Source organism: Artemia sp. Qi Xiang Cuo, unplaced genomic scaffold, assembly GCF_049724085.1.
Source record: "Artemia sp. Qi Xiang Cuo unplaced genomic scaffold, ASM4972408v1 HiC_scaffold_32, whole genome shotgun sequence".
NCBI lineage: Eukaryota > Metazoa > Arthropoda > Branchiopoda > Anostraca > Artemiidae > Artemia > Artemia sp. Qi Xiang Cuo.
The window spans coordinates 716,584-738,558 of NW_028297441.1; the positions used below are offsets into that span (position 1 = coordinate 716,584).

Here is a 21,975-nt window from a genome sequence, read left to right on the forward strand (position 1 = left end):
GATAGGAAAACCTTATTTTCAGTTGTTTTTTTTTTTTTGGCTTACTTCTTTGTGGAAGTACTTCCGGAAAGTAAACGCCAAGTCTGCTGCTGCCTAGTCTGCAAATTAAGCGTCATGACAGCCGGTAACACCACAAATCTCCGATCCCATCTAAAAAACAATCAGAAGAAGGAGTTCAACGAAACGGAGAAGCAGCCAGTCTCTGGAAGAAAAGACCTGCAAAAAGTACTGAAGAGGAGCCCAACTCGAATACAGACTACGAAATGGAGAACGAAACTGAAGTGAACAGAAGTTTCAGTGAACAGAAACAAGTCAAGGTTTCAGAGTTTGCTCAGCCCTTGTATAATAGGTCTCATCCTCGGAAAAAACAATGTGAACGTCTGCTGGTCAGCATGATCACAAATGACATGCAGCCTCTTTAATTTGTCAAGAATACTGGCTTTCAGCAGTTCTGTAGAGCTCTAAATCCCAGCTAAAAGTTACCGAGCATTGAATCTATAACGAGAGACTTGCTCCCAACTTACTATCAGCAAGAAAAAGAAAAATTATCCATCTAGCTTGGAAAAGCACACTATGTTGCTCTTACTACTGATGCATGGACATCACGGTCTACAGAAGGTTATATGGCCGTTACACTCCATTTTATTCATAAATTCAAGATGCACAGCAGGGAGATCAGTACAATGAAAATCGAAGAGCGTCACACACCAGAAACTCTCAAGAGACTTTTGCTGGAAGTAGCAGAAGAATGGAAAATAAAAGAAAAAGTTGTGGCCGTTGTCACAGATAATGCGAGCAATATCAAGAAAGCAGTTAACGATGCCGCCAAGGAACTGAAATCTGGCTGGAGGCATGTATCGTGCTTCGCGCACATGCTAAACCTTGTCGTGCGTGCTGCAATAGACGAGGCTCCATGCTTCAATCCGCTACTTTCGAAATGCCGAAATGTCGTTAACTACTTTCATCGAAGTGTCATAGCAGCGGACAAACTCAGAACCAACCAGCTGTGTAATGGACAAGTCGTCTCAAAGAAACTCAAAGCTGATGTTGCCACTAGGTGGAACTCGCTTCTTCTGATGGTCAAAAGTTTGCTTGATGTGAAGGATGCAGTTTCTAGTTCGCTTGCCATGCTTGGAAAGCTTGAGCTTCTTTTTACGGAAGACGAATGGGAAAGTCTCAAGATTATCATAGTCTTGCTTCGCCCTTTTGATGAAGTCACAGTTGAAGTCTCGGCGGAAAAGTACCCATCGATTTCGAAGGTCCTGCCGCTGACGAAGATCTTGATCCGCCATCTAAACTCCATTTCGAGTGAAACTTGAGATACTCCCGCAGCTGATCAGCTACGTTTATGTTTGATCTGCCACAAGAAAGATCGGTTTCAGGGACTTGAGTAAGTAACGCCTATAGCAGTGGCAACGTATCTCGACCCACGGTTCCGGAAAGCATACGGATATATATCTCAGGATGCCGTTTCTTCTATAGAAGCAAAGATTGCAAGAAGCTTGATTTCCTATATACTTCAGTGGACGCAGCCAAATAACTGAAGCAATGGCTTCATCCAACAACTTAGGCGGCCTATGGGGAGCCCATGATGAGCTCGTCGGTGATACAGAAGGGAACAGTTCAACGACAGCTGCTGCAGAGGGCATCCTCAATCTAACAAGGTACAATCGTGAGAACCCCGTGGCTCGTACTACTGAACCCTTAGTGTGTTGGAAGATGCACTACCAGTCAAGGAAGGTCATCGCAGAAGTTGCCCTGAAGTTCCTTTGTGTTCCAGCAACTAGTGTCTCTTCAGAGAGGGTGTTCTCCAAAGCTGGTCAGCTGATTAGCGAGAGGTGAAACCACCTAAAGGGAGATAATATAGACATGCTTTTATTTTTTGGACAATAATGTGTCCCTCCCCCCCCCCCTTCACGGCTTTTTGGATGCATTCATCTTATTCAATCACATGTATACGATTGTAGTTTTGTTTGTTTTTTCTCAATACTGAAGTAAAAATTAGTACAAATAAACGTTTTTAGGTCTACTAGTTCTTTCCTACTTAGGCCTTGTCAATATCTTTATCGAATATCAAAATATCGATATATTGAAATTCAAATATCGATATTTCGATATTCCAATATTTGCCAATATCGCCGAACACTAGATTCAATGCTTAAGTCTTTCTAAATTGCCGCCTCCGCCTAATACGTTCTTTTATAGATAGCACTCATGCCGGTCTTTAGCGTTCATATTTTGATATTCGCCCTTCCCCACTGCTCTTTAAAAAAAAGTATTAAAAAGACCAGCATGAACGCTATCTATAAAAGAACTTATTTGGCGGCAATTTATGGCGGCAATTTAAAAAGACATAGGCATTGAATCTCAACTTGGTGATTTTAGGAAACTTTCTCTTAAGCTGGAAAAAGAAAGATTTTTAGTGGAAAAATTTGATGATAAAGGTTCTCCCCTTGGATAATATAAGAACTAGGATCATTATACATATTTTAAAGTAGGGCGAAATACCAAAAGGGCATCAAGTGGTATATTCATTTATTCATAAGTCAATAATATGACTTGGTAAATATTTACCAACCCATCCCGGATGGTTTCATTTTCCTAGCCTAACCCCTTTCCAAGATAGCCAAAAGTAGCTAAAGTAGAATTTCACCATTCTTTTTTCTTTATTTGGCAGTAAGAACAAAGTGAAAATGGAAAACAACATAAAATATTGCAAACCTACAAAATTTTAAACTTTTGTAATCATAGCTTAACTCAGGGATATATGACACTGGTTGGACAGAGGGCTGGGATACAACTGTATCTTTTAAAAAGAGAAATCAAAAGAGATTTCTATGGTCTTTCTTTCTTTCTAGGCTTTGTTTCGGTAAAAATTTAGAATTGGTACTCCTGATAAGCAGACATGTTAAGAAAACAATTCTTACTTTAAAATATATATTATGATTCTAGTTAACATATTCTCCAAGGACAGAACCTTTATCATCAAGTCTTTCCTCTTTTTCCAACTGAAAAGAAAAAAAAAATTCTATTTTGCCCTCCATAGAAACGCAATGCGTAAATCTTTTGGAATTGCAGCTACAAATTGTTCTATAAATTGTTTTTATAGATAGCGTTCATCCCGGCCGAGTTCAAAGGACGAGTTCCTGGCTGAGTCTGTTGATTTTGAATTGAAGTTAGGTTAGGTTGTATTAATATTTTGTATTTTTGCCTCTGCACTAGTCATTGAATAAAACGGAATTAACAAGGACCGGGATGAACTCTATCTATAGAACAATTTATAGGGGTAGTTTCAAAAGATTTATGCATTATGTTTCTAGGGTGGATAAAATTGAAATTTTTTTCTTTTAATTTGGAAAAAGAAGGAAAAAAGAGAGAAGACTTGATAATAAAGGTTCTCCAATAGGATAATATGTTAACTAGGATCATTATACATATTTTAAAGTAAGAATTAATTTCTTAAGATGTCTCTTAATCAGAAGGACCAATTTTAAATGAATACCTTTGTTTCACGCAAAACAGCTCATGGATAGCAGATGCGGGAAAATCACAAAAATGCTCACAGAGAAATGGTTCATTTTAGCCATTGAAGTGCAAATATACAATAATTTATTTAAAAAGCATATGCATAGAAATAGGCTAAATCAAATTGTAGAAGCCAAAAAAAAAAAAAAAAAATTCAAAAGGCTAACCTGTAATACCCTAGGCTGACTATGCCTAATGAAAAATACATCTCTTATCTCTTTGCCTCATTTCCTTGGAAAAATCCCCACAGGACACATCTATTAAAATTTTGTATTGAAAGGACAGCATCCTCATGCTGCTTGTCAAATATTGATGGAAAACTGTTGATAAACATGTTTAGTTTCTCAGTTACTTGCAATATATGGTTCTGCCATGCGTTCAATTTAAAATAACGGATGCAGTTTTCAACGACTCAGTAGAAATATTTCAACGCAACCGTTGAACCATGACGCAGCCGTGGTGCAGAAACTAGCAGCAAAAAACGGAGGAAATTTGACGGATCACACAAAAATGGCCGTTTTTGCCTGAAATCACATCAGTGGAAACCACTGAAAAACATTATAGACATCAGTTTAACGCGAAAATGGACAAGGCCCAAGGGGTATTGTTTTTTTGTGAAAATTTGCTGAGAATACTGTCTAAAAAAAGGGAAAACTCCCATTTTAATAACCATTGGTTTCTTCTAAAAATTTTAAAAAAGAATTGTAACGCAGCTGGGATGCAAAAAATTGCAGAAAAAGCGGAGGAAATTTGACTGATCACGCAAAAACGGCCGTTTTGCGTGTAATCACATCAATGGAAACCACTGATAGACATTATAGATATCAGTTTAACATGAAAATGGACCAGGCCCCAGGAGCATTGTTTTTTTTGCAAAAATTTGCTGAGAATGCCGTTAAAGAGAAAAAGGGAGAAACTCCCGCTCTTAAAACCATTGGTTCATTATAAAAACTGAAACAAGAATTGAATCTTTCTTCTTATTCCCACAAATTTTGGGAATATAAAAACTTCAACCAGAGCATTCTAAAATATTTTTTTTCACCAAATTGTAAAAATGTTTCCCTGAACAATGTTATTTTTTTATATTATGTGTGTATTTTTTTCTAAACCTTGTCACAAGCACTGCAATAACGCTATCTAAGTAAAGAACGAAATGCCACAATGAATAATTTTTTTCATTATATCTTTTTCTTTTAGACCAGGGCATTTTGTATCGAAGGAAATGTAACAAAGGCTAATGCCCTTTTCAATAGTCAAGTGATTAGAGGGCAACTAACAACTCTCCTATGCCGACTATTTTCCAAAACAGATTCAATCCAAATTTTTAGACAGCCATTTTGTTAAACGTTGTTAAAAAGTCCGGAAATTATGTCTTTGGGGATGAAACCCCCCCCTCCCAAAGTCCTTAGGACAAGGGTTGTAAGTTCTGCTCTGGGAGCATCTAAGATTTATATAAAAAGGGTGATCGTAGAAACTTAAGTCAATTGGAAATTAAAAAGGCTAGGGCCCCTTTTAATAATCAAAAGTAATTGGAAGGCAACTAACCCCCCTCTCACGCTTACCATTTTCCCAAACCCATCCAATCAAAATTTTGAGATAGCCATTTTTTCAACGTAGTTGATAGGTCTGGAAATTATGTCTTTTAGGATGGCAAACAAACCAGCCCCGAGGGAAAAGGTAGTAACTTACACCCTGGGGGAATATAGGGTTTTTATTGAAAGCGTGGTCATAAAAACTTCTTAAGGGCCTCATTGAATTGGTGATCAGACGCTCTAGTGCTCTTTTTAAGAGTGAAAGTGATCGGAGGGTAGCTACCCCCCCTCCCCACAAACACACACGTTGTATTGTCCCAAAATGTATCTAATAGACATTTCGAGATATTCATTCTATTCAAAATAGTCGAAATAAAATATAGCAAGGCTTTTGGGGTTGAAAAAAACCCAAAGAATAGGAGCAAGGGTGGTAACAACATAGTAAGTTATGCCCAGGTGGTGTTTACGGGTTTTATGGAAGGAATGGTTGCTTATCTCTAGAAAACGCTCATTTGGTTTAAAATTAGAATTTTTAGTTTTTTTTTAAGTGTCAAAAGTGATGGAGGGCATTTATCCCCCTTCTTTTACAACCCTCCTTTCACCAAACGCATCTGATCTAAATTATGAGATTTTTCAAATTATTTTTTTTTTTGCAAATACTCAAAAAATGGCTAATGGCAATAAGTCCAAAATTTTCACAGCATGTTAAGTGGGATACTGAACTAAATTAAAAGACTCTAAATGTATCTAGCTTATCTCAGGAATGGCTTAGGGCATTGAGCTGAATATTACAGGGAAAGCTAAGGTGAATGTTAAACTAAATCAAAAGAAACTTTGTGCATCCAGGTTGTAAAAAGGCATATCTGCAAAATCTCAGGAACAGCTAATAGTTTTGGGTTGAAATTTTTAGGGGATAGCGACTTGAACCAAAATGCATTGTGAGTATCCAGGTTTTGAAAGGGTATATCTACAAATTCCTAGAAACGGCTAAGCATCATAAATCGAAGTTTTAGGGAATGGCTAATGGCATTAGTTACAGAGGTCAAGGAATTAGACCCCGGCGCCTCACTTGTGGATCGACCAAATACTGCTGACAAGACGCCCGGTTGACCGCCGCCAAAGTGTCGCAACACCACCGGCGCGCCACTGGCAAAGGCGGTGGCGTTCGGTCGACTTTAAAATAATTTTGTAGCAATTCTTTATTGCGTCAACCGCAAAGTCAGAGCTTTTACTTCTCGTTTGGTTTATTATTTCAATTTTCCTGATTAGAAATCAAGCAGGGCTTGCACTATCTCCAAATTTTCGTTTATTTCTCCGAAAATCTATGCGTCACCCCAAAAAAAATTTGGTTCCCCGAATCCCCGAAATTTAGCTATGGACTAAGCTATGTACAAGGTTGGGGAATTAAAGATTGAAACGGAAGTTACCCCAAAAATATTATTCATAAGAAAATTGAACATTATTGCCTATAAGGGGGAGGATAGGGGGCTATCATTTTTTAAATGATAATAACTAATTTCTTTTTATTGGAAGCAGGGATGCCAAAAAGATATTTATTTTTTCATTTAAAGCGGAGATGAAGTAAACACTTTCAAATTCCCTGGGAAACCATTGAAATATCTTGATAGACAGGGCCCCCAATTCGGACTTGTTCATTGTCTTGGGTATTTAGCGATTTCTCATAGGCTATTGGCATAATTTGGCTTTTGTGTGTGCTCCTTTTTAATAAGATTCTTTGGATCTTATTGAATGCCACGGCGAACCTATGACTCAGTTTTCCAACAGTTTGAGGTATATCTGAATAATTTTGACATTTTGTTGTTGTCTTTGTACCACTTTCCTCATACCCTGAATTTTTTTTCAAGGAACACTAAGCTGTTTAACATTATTTTTCGAGTTTGTTTGAACCATATACTGACCTAGTTAATTATTAAGTAAATTATTTGTGTTATGTAAAGCTGAGATGGTATCCTATCAAGGTGGTATCCAGAGGGGGGGGGTAGGGAGGTATTACATTTAAATGATAATATCTTGAATTTGTTTTATTGAAAGCAGAGATGCCAAAAAGTTAATTTTTTTTTTTAATTTAAAGCAGAGAAGGCATCCTATTAAGGTGGTATCCAGAGGGGGGGGGGGGAACTATCATATTTAAATGACAATACATAGATTTTTTTTGAAAGCAGGGATGCCAAAATGTTAATTTTTTTTTATTTAAAGCAGAGACGGTATCCTATCAAGATGGTATCCAGAGGGGAGGGGCATAGGGAGTTATTTTATTTAAGTGATAGTACCTTGATTTTTTTATTTTGTAAGCAGGGATGTCAAAAAGCTATTTTTTTTAATTTAAAGTAGAGATGGTATCCTATCAAGATGGTATCCAGAGGTGCGGGAGCATAAGGAGTTATTATATTTCAGTGATTGTACCTTGACTTTTTTATTGTAAGCAGGGATGCCAAAAAGTTATTTTTTTAATTTAATGCAGAGACGGTTTCCTATCATTGTGGTATCCAGAGGGGGGGGGGGTAAAGAATTATTATTTTTAAATGATAATATCTTGAATTTTTTTTTTGGAAACAGGAATGCCAAAAAGTTAACTATTTTTTTTAAATTTAAAGCAGAGACGTTATCCTATCAAGATGGTATCCAGAGGGGGGCAGAGGGAGTTATTATATTTAAGTGATAGTACCTTGATTTTTTTATTGAAATCAGGTATGCCAAAAAATCCACAGGCAGGGGGGGTAGGGAAAGGATAATATCTTAAATTTGTTTTATTTAAAGCAGGGATGCGAACAAGTTAATTATTTTTTTTTAATTTAAAGCAGAGACGGTATCCTATCAAGATGGTACCCAGAGGGGGGCACAGGGAGTTATTATATTTGAGTGGTATCAAAGTCGCCCATTTCAATTGTTTTAAAGATGACAAAACAGATATTGAAAAACGGCATTATGAAAAAATTAAGCTTCTAAGTTCAAACTTGCATTCAAAGTTTTTACCCAGATGACTGACGAATTTTGTGATACGGTATTTGAAGTTTTGTATTTGGAGTTGTCGTAGAAACTTCGAAAAGGGCTCATTTGATTGGAGACTGAAAGGGCTATGTAAATATCATTGAAACTTGTTAAGGAGCTAATTCAAATCAAAATTAAAAGTTTTGATGCCCTTTTTAACAGTAACAAGAGCTCGGAGGGCAAGCAGTCCTTCTCCCAAGCCCATTCATTTGCAAAACACATCCAGCCAAAATTACGAGAAAACCATTTTGTTCAGCACAGTAAAAAGTTCCAGCAACCATATCTTTAGGTATATTAGGTCTGTCAATGTTCCACAATTATGCAATTAGACCATTATGCTTTAAAAGTAAATGCTGATTTAAGTTAAATCAAAAGGCATTGTGTTTATGGTTGCCAATAAGAAACCTCAGCAATATACCGAGAACGACTTAGCAATATATCGAGATTAGGTTGAATATTTTGGGGATACCACTATTACTATTTCTGCTCTTACAATTTAAATAAATAAAAATAGCGTAAGTGTATCGAGGTTGTCAAAAAGTGTAGATATAATCTTTTGGGAATGATACTAAGTTTTATGTTTCAGGCCAACTTCAGAAGCTCTAAAATTAAATTAAAAAATACTGTTCGTGTCAGGATTAAAAATTGTTGGAAAAGTTTCTCCAACATAAAAATAGCAACCCATACTATGGATTCTTATAAAAAAAAAAACTGAAAACGTATAAAAGAGTATTTTTTTCCATGAAAAAGACTAGGTCAATGAAAACGAACAGAAATTGATTTAAAAAACTTTTTCCTCAAAACAAGTTTTGCAAAGAAAAGTCAAGAGCCCCATTAAGCCGAAAATGAGCAAAAATAAAGTAAATCTTTCAAGTGTAAGACTACCCCAAATCAATATCAATTAATAATGAAACTCAAAAGGAACAGAAATTAGGATAAATTGCCGAGTCAAACTCAAAACGAGAAAAAATTAGCATGAGTAGGGCTGGTAACCCCAGAGCCTTCTCAAGACCCGAGCAGAATTTACGCTTTACTGAAAACAAAATACGTTTGAAATACCTTCACTTTTCTTACTTTCATAAATAAAAAATTATTAAAACTTTAAAGGCTCTATGAAAACAATTTGGGTCTTCATAAGACAACATTCTTAGGCCTTTTTAATTCAGAAAGCCGATAGTCTCATGTTTCAAACCTCAAGATTCATCAAGTTATTAGGGTTTTGGGCGAAATTAATTTATTCATGGCCCAGATAGAAAAATAAGTGAGGCCTATTTTCTTTCAGCAAAGACATTCGAATTAAGAAATCACGATAAAATACTTGCGAATAGAAAGTGCGCAATGCCTGAGTGTGGGAGCACTCTTGGAGTCATTGATAGGACTGTCTCTAGGGCAAAAGCAGAAAGATGTTCTTTTAGTGCTAAAAGGGTTTACTCAGAATTAGTATTGAAAATTTATAGTCGAGTATGTTACCTACACTTTAAAAAGACTGATTTTATTAAAGTTGAGAAAAATGAAAAATTTATCTTGATTTATAATGCAAACCCTGTTTTTATGAGTCCAAAGGAGGTGAATATTGCCCTAAGAAAACAGCATTGTGGACCACAGGGCTTGGACCATGTTGCATTTCTCAGGTAAGATGGCCTAGAAATGGTTGACAGAAGTGGTATGGTAGGTCTATCAATCTAATAATGGGCTTGTTTCTGTATAGGAAAGTGGTTAAACTGTGCAAACAGTAGCCTACTTCCAGAATTGGACTCAGATCCTAGATTAGGTTGTTAGTGTTCAGGCATAGGCTACTTAAACTTATGGGCTCAAATAGGAAAAAGAATAGCCTATGGTAATTGAATAGCCTATGACCATGTAATATCCAAATATAATGGTTGAGCACTGAACTCTATTCAGTGCTTTCCAAATATAATGGTTGCTACCATGACAGTTGTATCCTAGCCCCCTCCGCTCAAAGAGATAAGACATTCCTTGGCAGTATATACAAGTTTTATTCTTTTTGAATTGGCTTTATGAACCAGTTGTTGATGAATAATAAACACAAATTATAATGGTAAGTCCACAGAAGCTACATATTTTGTACCTTATATAGCCTAGGGTCATATTTTGCTTCACTACTGTGAGAGGAGGGGATACAGTTATGACAGCAGTGCTATTATATTTGAAAATTGTATTGTAGGCCTATAGCAAATCTAATGGTATATTTTTTTTCATCTTTCTTTCTAAAAGCAACCTTAACCAATTATTCAACACCCAAGAAAGATGTTTTTAAGTCTTCAAAGCCTAGCATAGAAAGTTAGAAGCTAGGAAAAATTTGTATGTCTTTTGGTTTGCATCCACTTCTCTTGAATTCAAGCTTTTTACAATGCAATTAAAACTGTTTATAGATAGAAACTATTCTAAAGTATTTACTTATATCACTCCTATGACCTACATTGCTTTACTTTACACCCCTTCCCCCCTAATGGAGAAATATATAGCCCACATTATATATACTGTAATCTTAATATTTTTAGTAGAGGGTGCTCTTTTCTTGAATTAATATAATGGCAAATGCTTTAGAGTTGCTGGAAAAAAAGGTGTTTACTATTGAAAATAGTTTCAATATTGAAATTCAAGTTCTTAATCTGAAATAGGACTTCTCAGTTCTGAAATAGGCAGATGGGCTCTAAGCTTCTTCATTGTTCACCTCAACTTCAGGGTCTTTTGGCAAACATAGGATGTTATTTGCAGGGCTTATTGGGTCCATCAAGATTAGGGGGAGAAAGCCTGTCAGTGATAAAAGAGGTAAAAAAATCTTCTGTGAAAATTTCAGGATTGTAGGGCCATATTCCAGGTTTCTCAATGTCCCTTATAATTTTATTTGGGTTGAACAATAGAGGAAGAATTTAATCAACAAGAGAAGCCTTGTCATATATTGTCAAGCTCTTCCCAGGAGTAGACAACATTCAGTTATCTACAACTTCATTGCATTGACATTTGAAGGGAAAGTACATATTAACAGCTAGACCTTGTGGCTGCAGTAAGGGGGAATGATAAGTAGTGTGATGCCTGAATCTTTTGCAAACTGCACAACTTATAAGGAGACATGAGACTTGTGGTTATCTATGATTCGAAGCTCACCCACTATGTACTGCATCTCAGCCTATAGCACTCTATTCTACACAGAAGGACTGCTGGGTCCAGCTTCTCTAAGTTTTCCTGAATTTGTGGGCCATTCTTATTTAAATTATTGAATAAAGTTTGTTTTTTATTTCTTGTCCCCTCCTATTTTTTTTTTATTATTCCCCCCCCCCTCCCTGAAAAAAAATCCCTCATTAAATTTTTTTCTGCAAATTGATGTGTTTACCTACATTCTTTTCTTTTTACTAACATTTGTGTTTGTCAAGTAAAAAGTGATGGTAGATTAAAATGTGCATGGAGATAAATAAATATTTCAATTAAATGCAGGTTGGGGGACTTTTGCTCTGTGTTAATGACTATGTCTGCATATACATTGCTGTTAGGTCTACTCTGATTTGTTTCATGCTTAGGGAATTGAATTGAAGGTTTTGTTGGGCTTCCTCACTAAAGGGTATGTGCTCTAAATTTTTATTTTTATATATTTTTTTGTACATGTCATCAACCAAACTCTGCTTCTAGTATCTCAATATTTGATATATAACTGTTGAAAGGGCTAGGCACACGTAGCTGATTTTGGGAACCATTTTCAGCAAGGGTATATTCCACATTGAGTGATTCTAATTAATGATGCAAAGAGGAGGGCTTAGTGACATTTATCAGTGATTAATCATTAATTATGATTAATTTACAGTAATCATTAAATATGATTAATAACATGCTTTAAGCTCTAAAGCCCTAGCACATTCCTTGTCTAGAATGTAATTAATCACCAAAAAATCATCACTAAGCCCTGCCTTTTACCATCATTAATTAGAACCTCTTGACATGGAATACACCCTTGCTGAAATCGGTTCCCAAAATCAGCTATGTGTGCCTAGCCCTTAAGCTTAGTTTTTACTAGAGTCTAGCATGTACTTCTGTTGCATTAAGTATCCATTGAAGTGAGCTGGACTCTAATTCTAACCAGGTACCATTATTAGAAAAAAGTTTTACTTTTCTAAATTTTCTTAATAAGAAAGTAGTTGAAGAAGGAATGAAAAAAAGACTATACTCAACCTCAATTTCAGTAAATATCTAGTATGAGGGACTTTACCCTATCTTAGTTATATTTGCAAGAAAGAGGCACAACATTGACATTATTGAAAACATCATTGCTGGAAAAATTGGCTCCAAGATGCACTTTTTTTTCACTGGGACTTCTTCACTCTTACTCCCATTTGACCACAAGAGCATATGATCTAGCTGAAAGGATAAAGATATGCAAATTATTTTTATGAAAGTTTTATGGAGGAGAGAAAACTGCTCTTTTTATACTTTTGTATGCAAGGTTTCCGCCTGGGTTGCAACTTAATAAAGTTACTGGTAGCTTTTCAAGCAAGGGTAAGTTTCATATTATGCTGGTCATTCTTGCATATTAAATTTTTAACTCTGTATTACAAATTTGAGTTCTTTCAGAATTTACTCATTCTATAATTCAGCTGTGAAAGGGTTTACAGACATCTTTCCATTTTGTGAATAAAATATATTTACAAGGCCTTTCTATGGTTCTGCAAGATGGACTGACTGTCTTGTGTTTCTCTGCATCTATTTTTTTTTTTTTTTGGTATACTGGCCCATATTTTTAAATCATTGATGTGTAAATTAATTATTTCTTCTTCTATTTAACAGCAGGCAGGCTTTTCAGTGATACTATTTAACCCTTTTCCTTTTGCTTCACTCTGAGGGCTAAAGAGCCACTGGCTTGATTGCCTTTTATTTATTAGATATTTTCAGATATCATTCAGTAGATCTTTCGACGCAAGGAGCTGAAATATAAGATGATAGATGTTAATTTCTATGCTCTGTGTGCAGGTACAGTTGGATAGGCTCTTGGCTGATAGTAAGATTGTGTGGTGATTAAAGCATTTTCACAGTTTACAAAGCCAGGTATGTTGTGCAGACTTCAGCATATTACATTCAAATAGGTAGTGGTCAATTGTTTCATTATACATATTACAATGCCTGCTAAGAGGGGACAGGGGAACTGACCCACTTGAATTAGGAATCTTCTATTAGAGTGTAAGAAAATATAGTCCATTTGTTCCAGAACGAATTCTATGATAAATTTTAGAAAAATACTTATTGAGAAAAGGGGAAAGCATAGGATTATTCTTATTAAAATTAATATCTTATAGTCTCCATCAGTAAATATATCTAATGGGGATTGGTCTCCCACTTGGCTGGTCAATATTTATAGCATTTTTTGCTATTTCATCAACCTGAGGATTACCACCTATACCAGAGTGGCTAGGAATATACTGAAAATAAATTCTTATGCCACTTGAAGCAAGATTATCTATTATACTAAGACAATGATAAGTGTCAATGTCCAATTTATACTGAGGAGCTGAGGCCAGCAACTCAGGCTTGAAAAAGAGTCGGAATATACTATAATATTGTTTGAATTAGCAATCAAAGGTTGGTTTTCCATAAGGTGTGCTAATGCCATGATTATGGCATTTAACTCAGCAGACATTATAGGTAATTTATTATATAATCTCTTGCCCTTTGCAATTTTCAGATGAGGAAGGAAAGCACCACTTGCTACCTTCTTATTCATTTTTGACCCATCAACAAATATTTGGAATTGGTTTTTATAAATAATTGTATTGAGTTCAGCAAATTTTTTCTGGACAAATCTTTATTTCCACTTTGAGAAATCAGTGGGTATTATTGGAATTGACCAATTCCATGGAGGGGATTGGGGGAAAGAAGGTGCAATAGACTTTGCCAGTACTGGGAACTTCTTCTGAATATTGGCATACTCATCTGCAATGCCTCTATACATGGCTGGATTTCTTAACCAATTATTTAGGGTGTGTGAGCTATTTGATTCAATTTTTGTAAGATGTTTTGTCAAGAGAAAGCTACATCTCTCCCTTATTGTTGATAATCCACTCTCCATAAGCAGAAACTTGGTGCTTGTGGGTTTCCTAAGACCAAATATGAGATGTATTATATCATTTTGTATTTTTACCATAGACAATGAGCCCATAGTCAATATGGGGTCTTATATGTGATTTGTAAAACTGGAGTAAGGTTTTCTCCTTACATCCCCAGGGTGTGGAAAGAAGTCTTTTTAGTATATTAGTTTTTCTATAGCATTTTTTATTGTGTTTGAAATGTGGATGTGGAAATTAAGTTTTTGTTGAGCATGAGACCTAGATAATTAATATGATTATCTTCTGGAATAGTTGTTCCATTTAGAGTTAGTCTTGCATTAACAGATTTTGCTCTCGGTGAAATTGGATTATTTTTGACTTGGTAGGTGCAATGGGTAAATCTGAATGTTGAAAGAATTTTTCAAATTGGAAAAGTGACTTTTGCAGCTTTGACTCTGATATCTCAAAGGTGTTGCCAGATGACCATAGCACCAGATCGTCAGCATATTGTAGATTCGTGAGGGGGAGGTTCATGTCCCAGAGATATGGGGCAAAGAGGAGGCAGCTGAGGACTGTTCCCTGAGGAAGGCCTTTGGTTATTGTCTTTTGGGCTGAACCTACACAAACAATGAAACTTCGCAATTCTATGAAAGATTTTATGAAAGATACTAGCTTAGGGGGTAGTCCAAGGTTTGTAAGTTTGTTTAAAAGGATTTGGTGGTTCACATTGTTGTATGCCACTTCAAAATCTAGGAAAGCTGCAACTAGGACATTATTTTTTGAGGATGATTCATTTATTGAATTTTTTTAGCAATATGAAAGCATCTGTTGAGGAGTGGTGTTTCCTGAAACCAGTTTGAGTGTGAGGGATCATATTATTTTTTTTCAACAAACCAGAGGAGTCGGTAATATATCATTTTCTACATTATTTTCCCCATCACAGGAGTAATGATTATGGGCCTATAAGACTCAGGGTTATTTTGGGTTTATTTTTCTTTAGGATTGGTAGGAGGGACGAACATTTCCATATATTGGGGAACATAGAAGATGCCCAAGCATGATTATAACAGTTTAGAAGTTCCTATTTGTGTGAAGGGGTGAGATTCTTTATCCTTGTATGGTGTATATTGTCATAGCTGCCGCTAGTCTTGGTCCTAATAGGATATTCTGCATTATTCATTTCCTGGATTGAAAAAGGGCTGGTTATATACTCGGATCCGAGGCGTGTTTGGTAACTTGGGTTCATAGGGATTGGGGATATTTTGCTGCAATTATTTGATGTTAGATTATTAACAAAAAGAGAGGCAAATAGCTTAGCTTTTTCATTATCTTTGTCATAATGGTATTATTATGTATAAGCTCATACAGGAGTGGGTTAGGGGTAGTCTTTTTCCCACAGATGTGGCTTATAACTTTATGTATAATTGGCTCATGTTCTTCTCTGGAGAGATTATTTGCAAAATTATTCAAGTAGTTATATTTAGCATTTATTACAGTACTTTTTAGATTAGATTCTGCTTGTAATTTTTTTAAATATGTAGTAGGTGATGTTTTTTTTATGAATGTTCTCCTAGCTGCCATTTTTGTTCTCCATTTATTTTGACACTCATTTGTCCACCATGCTTTGGGAATGTGTTTAGGGAAGGTTTTCTGGCGTGTTGTCCTTGGGATAGCATGATTAGCTGTATTTATTAGTAAAGATGCCAAAACGTCAGCATGTGTTTCAACTGTTGTGTTTGAAATGCATGAATTTTGGGTGAAAATTAAAACTTCATCATTAAGCTTATTTTGGAACATAGGCCGATTTGCTTTAGTGTTGACATATCTGGAGGTATGTGATAAGATTTCAGCAGATTCATTTAGGAAGCAAACGATAGCAAAATGGTCAGTACATAGACTATCAATTTTATTTATATAAATTTTATTCAAAATATTTAATAACACAATTTGTAGGTCAATTATAGAGAAGCTGCCACTTTTGGGGTTGAAATACTTATTCAGGTTTGGAGGGGTAGCAACAGCTAATTCAATATTATTTGAAGTCATACGCTCAATGAACTTACCAGCTTTATTTGCTGGTTAATTCCCCCACAAGAGGCTGTGGGCATTGAAGTCTTCCACAAATAATGATATTTTTTAACATATTAGAATTATTAATATAGTTGAAGAAATCCGTGGCATCTGTAGCCTGGCCATTAGGGTTATAAAAGCTTATTATATAATTTTTTGTCTTATTCAGCCAAACACTGATACCAATTGCATCAACATCATTTGCAAAATCTAGAAAATTGATGCCACAGAATTTTATATTATTTCTAACTAATAAAGCTTCTCCACCTCCTTTTCTCTCTGATGATCTATCCTTTCTCAGGATAGTATATCCCAGAGACTGAATTTGTTGATTTTGGGTTAAATGAGTTTCCTGGAGGCAAGCAATATTGATGGATTTATTATTCATAAAAGATATTAGTTCATTAAGATTATTTTCTGTGAATGATCTTACGTTCCACTGAAGTATTGATATGTATTATGTTGTTGATTTATTTTTCATATGACTGTGTATCAATGTTCAGCTTTGTTAATAGTAAAGGAAGTTCTTTTTTTGCTTGAATGAGCATATCATCAGGGATATAGATTTTTGCCAATTCTGCAATGATTTTTGTTTTCTGTAGTTGATGTATATTCATGGCCTCGAATGCATTACAGTTTAGAATGAATAAGCATATATTTGAGGATTGCATGTTTAGTTGTGCATCCTGTTTGTCAGTTAAGGGATTAATTCCTGGTAGTGTTTCTGGTTTGTTTTTTCTTGGGAGGGGGGGGCAGGCTGACCTCATCTCACTGGGCAAGGAGGCTTGTCGACTTGTTGATTCTTTCTGATAGGGATGTGAGCTAGGGGGCTTAGAGGATGGTGTTTTATAAGGGGTACTTGATGCATTGGGGCCGTTTGACCTGGAGGTATTGGTTGGTTTCATTATGGGCTTTATTTGGTATTGTTGGGCAGCATTTGCTTCCATTGCTGCAAAGGGGTATGGAATGGCCTTCTCTGTTGCTATTTGGATTGTTAGTGCTCTATATGCAGGGCATAGTGATTTATTGGTAGATTCATTTGGACCTTTGCAATTGTACATGTAGGCTGAGTGTTGTTGCAAGTTGTCAACTCTTTAGGATGGAATGCTTTACAATAACTACACGCTAGGAGACTTTCATTGCATTTGTTTGTTGTGTGTCCCAGTTTGAGACACTTCTGACCCTGGATAGGCTTTGGTTTGTATTCCTTGTGTGGTTTCATTTGACCAAATAGGAATAACTTTTCTGGGATATTAATTTTTTCCTTCAGTGTAAATAAGAAGGATCTACTTGTTTTCAGGCTATTAGAGTTTGGTTTACCTAGTTGGGTAACATCTTCAACTGGGATTGTGTTGCCAGCCCTATCTGAGAGCCCTTTCTTTTAACTCCTGAATGGGTATTTCTGGGGGAACATTAAAAACTAATATTTTTGTTGGGGATTGTTTTGGGTTCCATTCAGATGCATTAATTGGGGTATTCAGAAGGGATTTTAGATTAATTATTGTGTCTGCTGATTTCTGATCTTCGACAGCTATTAGCAGAGATCCATCACGGTGAATAGCAAGAGAAAACATTGATTTTAGCAATTTGAAAATTTCAACTTTTATTGCAGTAATCTTTTTTATTTCAAAGGGGGTATTAGGAGAAATTTTAAGGTAAATTCCTAAGTTTTGGAGGGAGGATCTTGGGCGGGGAGAGGGTAAATGCTTTTGATTGGGTTGTTTTTTTTCCTTTTTTAGAGCTTCTAGAAAGGACCTCTTGAAACCCATTATCATCATTTATAGTGACATTAGCCCCTACACTGATCATTGTCCTATTCTCAGAATTAGAGCTATCATGTGAACTTTGTGATAATGAGCTTGACCAGCCAAGATGGGTATCAATTTCACTGGTACGTGGGGTGGGATCTGGGGGGACTTTTTGTTTTGGAGGACTTCTAAGCATTGCCTATTGGAATAAGCTTAAAACTAAAACAAGAAAGGACATTACAATGATAACAGACCGTCTGCACTCTACTGTGGGGAAAACTTCACCATCCACAAAAGAAACACCACAGTATGGCCCTGAGGAGGATTTGAGCACAATTGGTTCGGTACAACTACTAATAAACCGAGATAATGATTCACAAGAAATATATTTTAAATTTCTTAAAATGTTGCTGCTGTTGAAGAATGATTTGTGCTGTCAACAATGAATTATTGTGTATTTGTAGAAGTAGACATGCTGCTTCTTCACATAGTTGCACCACAGCTAACCCTGATCTGAACTTGGAATCTACAGATTCCCATGCAGTGATTGATGTCTCTTCTGGTCCTTCTACATCAGGTGGTAGGGAAAACACCTATGTAGAAAATTTGCCACCTGTTGCTTCTACTCTAACGAGACAACCTACATACAAGGCAATTTATTTTCTGTATTGTATTCTTCTTTGTAAATGTCTATAAAATTACTTTAACCCCTTATTTCTTTTATGCTTTCTGTTTTGATTATAACTTGCACCAACATTGATTTCTCTTTTTTATAAGATTTTTAGCTTGTAAGTCTTGTGACAAATTTTATTGAAAACATTTGTCATTTTTTTTTTAGGGTTTTGTTTTCTTTAATTCTACATTGATTTTGCCAACTCCAAAATATTCACTAAGACTATTATCTGCTTATACATAAATCTTTTTGAAATGATCCTGGAAAATAAGCTTGGTCATTAAAAGTTTTATAGGATAATTTTCTTAATTAATTCTTTTAATTATTAATGTGGGTTTGAAAAGGTTTCAATGCTTTTTTTTAGGTTGGAAAAAGAAGCCCAGTGCAATTTGGCCATAGAGGGAAAGTCTCATCAGCTACTTCCCTACAAAGAGCCTTGTTTCTCACAAGTACGCCTTCCTCTAGCCATAAAATACACCCTCCTACCTCTTCATTTTCAGCTCCAGTATTCTCGTTTAGCAACAGTGATGATTCAGATCATTCACTTGGAGAGATACCTAATAGCACCATTAGTGGAGTTGGGTCATTGGGGAACACCTCTGGGGATGATCATCAAACTACATTTACAAGGTAAATGCCTAGTGAAGACATTTTTTTTAAAGCTGATAGTTACTTATGATGAAAAAATCTATTAAGCTAGTTAAAAAATACAGCAATGAATTATTCTGGAAAGCTGACACATTTTTATTTCCATTGAAGGTACTTTATATAATTTGTTCTGAAATATCTTATGACAGTTGACGTTTCAATTCTCCTTTGCTTTTCATTGGGAATTATAAAAGCAGCAACAAACTTTACCGAAATTAGGCGATTTTTCAATTGAAGGAGTTTTTTCTTAATCCCTCTCTTCCCAACCCATTTAGGGACGACTTTTTGTTTGTCCACAGATGGATGGCCAAGAAGTACAATTTTGGCAATCTGTCATCCTACATCTGTAAAATGTTCTTGCAAGCACTTATAACATATGGAATATATGTGTCAACTTTCTCTAATAGGTCTTTAGAGCATAAATGGATTTATATATTTGATTTACTCTTACACCAATAAACAGTACATTCTTTTATGGCATAAAATTAAAGCAAATCTTGGAAATAAACCCAAAAATGACTTAAAAGAAGACATCATAGTTTTGCCAGTTTATTTAAAATCCTGGTAGATAGCAAATGTATAGATCTAAAATTTCTTCTATAGAATTTTTACTTGTATAACAATATTGGTCTTTTTCAGAAAAATGAATCGTCGTCTTCTCCAGCAATGGAAAAAGAAGGATTTGTGAGAGGATTGAAAAAATTACTGGCAATGGGCGTAGACATTGGTGAAGTGAACACTGACCAAAACTTAGCCAATATTGAATTCATGGCAGAAAATAGTGATATCAAGCATTCACTTGACATATGGCACTATACAAAGAATTTAAGAAAGAAAGTTACTGCAACAAGTCAAAAGAGAGGATGTCATAGCATAAAATCTGGGATAGAGTATGATTTATATGTTTTGATTGTTTCTCCTTTTTTTTACTCCATTCTCCATACATTGGCAAAGTCTTTGAGTGACCAAATGCTTGATTAGATTCTCTATGAGATAATGAGACTGTCTAATTCTGTATATTTATTAACAGATTTGATCATTTATTACTTGATTATCAATAATTTGTACTTGACTACTAATTTATTTGTAAATACGGTTTAGCACTCTTTAAAAATTTTTCCCAATGCTCCTCCTTAAGCTCACAAGAAAACCAAGGGGAGGATTGTCCCCATCCCTGAAGGACTCTCTCTTTCAAGTTGAAAAATTTATTTTAGGCTACTATTCTTTATTTTGGCTCCCCCAAAGCGTGAACTTCTGGTATTTGCAATTCCTATTTTAACCATCTCGTTTGCAGTGTCTTCTAGACACCTAAACTGTTCTTTCATTTTGCCTTCTGCTATTCCAATGTTATCTTCTATTGTCTGAAGCATTATCAATCTTTGTATCTAAATTAATGTTTATTTTAGGATATAGTGTTTCAATTTTGCCATGGGATAGTACCTTTGGATTAATTTCGAGAGGGAACCACCCTCTCCTACCCTATATGTGCAGGTAAGGATGCCTGTATACATAGATGGACAGTTCCCAATTGTAGAAAAACTTGAGGATATTATCTTATTATTTCCAACACAACTGAAGGAGGGGGGGGGGGGTTGACAGCTGTGGAAAACTTGTCGGTAATTTTTTGTTTCGTCCCCCTCCCTCTAATTCCTTACTTAAATTTGCAATTTATATTTTATACTTATTTTTTGTTGCACATTTAAAATGTCTTGGCAATCCTGAAGCTTTGTTTCTTTTGCCTTTAGTTATAGCAATATAATTTTCATTTTTAGGAATATCATCAATCATGTTCATTGGTATTGTTTTTCCTCCTCGTCTCCAGATGAAATGTGGGCAAAATGGGTTAGTATGACCAATCATGTATGTGGGGTTCACATCCAAGATGATCCCCTGTTCCCAAGATGCCTTCACCCTTCTCCACTTTTGAGGGACTATATTCCTCGCTTTTCAGAGGCTGAATTAAACCTCCAATCAGTCTGCATTGGAAAGGCAAGAGAGGAGACATTTAAAATGCCGTCAACTGCTGGGGGTAGAACATCGCAACTGGAGATGTTCCATTCAAATTTGAACAATTTTGCCACCAAACAGCATTTTTTCTCTTACTTGGGAATGTATTGCAGGTAAAAATATTTTTAGTTTGTATTCTACTAACAGTGTTTATTATGCAAAGTTAATATTTTTTGTTACTAAAATTAAAAAAAAAAATGGTTTTATCTAGTAAACAAAAATATAGATTGCTGAATGTTGGGAATTTCAGTTTATAAATATTTGCTCAGGTCCTGAGCTTTTGTGAAATTAGTCATTTGTCAAACAGGTTAATTCTAGAGATTTAATTAAAAGGTACCTTGACTGCGAAAAATATCTGCGTTATCTGATTTCAAGAAAGGCAGAAAGTATTAGAATGAAAGTAAGTTAGAACCATATAAAAATGATTTTCTAAAAAAAACTACCTCGTATACTCTATCTGTTAGTAACTTATTTTATAATTCCTAGCTTATGCTTAAGACATTTTTCAAGAAGCTTAAAAATTAGCCAAAAGCTCAGAAACGTTGATGTCAACAACAGTTGCTCCCCCACCCATTGAGCATGAAACAGTTGTTATGGAGGAACTTGTTGCAAGGCTTAAAAGAAGATACAAGGCTGTGAATAGCTAGGTATAACCTGCTTTATGTTTTGAATGTTTCATATATTTAGACTAGAAAAAAACAAACAATTTGTGG

General features: G+C 35.4%; 2 protein-coding genes across 4 annotated transcripts; both read left to right on the plus strand.

Annotated features, from left to right (window-relative positions):
* The first annotated feature begins 659 nt into the window (after positions 1-659).
* Positions 660-1,319, plus strand: LOC148938899 (E3 SUMO-protein ligase ZBED1-like). Its single transcript, XM_089107448.1, has one exon. It carries the CDS (start codon positions 660-662, stop codon positions 1,317-1,319), a length of 660 nt encoding a protein of 219 aa, XP_088963574.1.
* An 8,231-nt stretch (positions 1,320-9,550) lies between these two features.
* LOC148938900 (uncharacterized) lies at positions 9,551-21,883 on the plus strand. Of its 3 annotated transcripts, none has more exons than XR_016143595.1 (4): positions 9,551-9,697; positions 18,972-19,237; positions 19,895-20,145; positions 21,028-21,324. XR_016143595.1 is itself a non-coding variant. In XM_089107461.1 (4 exons), the coding sequence occupies exons 1-4, from the start codon at positions 9,618-9,620 to the stop codon at positions 21,837-21,839; spliced, it is 606 nt and encodes a 201-aa protein (XP_088963587.1). In that variant the 5' UTR covers positions 9,551-9,617; the 3' UTR covers positions 21,840-21,883. The 3 variants fall into 3 exon arrangements, 2 of the variants coding, with proteins under 2 accessions (XP_088963587.1, XP_088963586.1); XM_089107461.1 differs by lacking the exon at positions 19,895-20,145 and adding an exon at positions 21,749-21,883 and having other exon boundaries at positions 21,207-21,375; XM_089107460.1 differs by lacking the exon at positions 9,551-9,697 and adding an exon at positions 21,749-21,883 and having other exon boundaries at positions 19,121-19,237; positions 21,028-21,375.
* Positions 21,884-21,975: the final 92 nt, after the last annotated feature.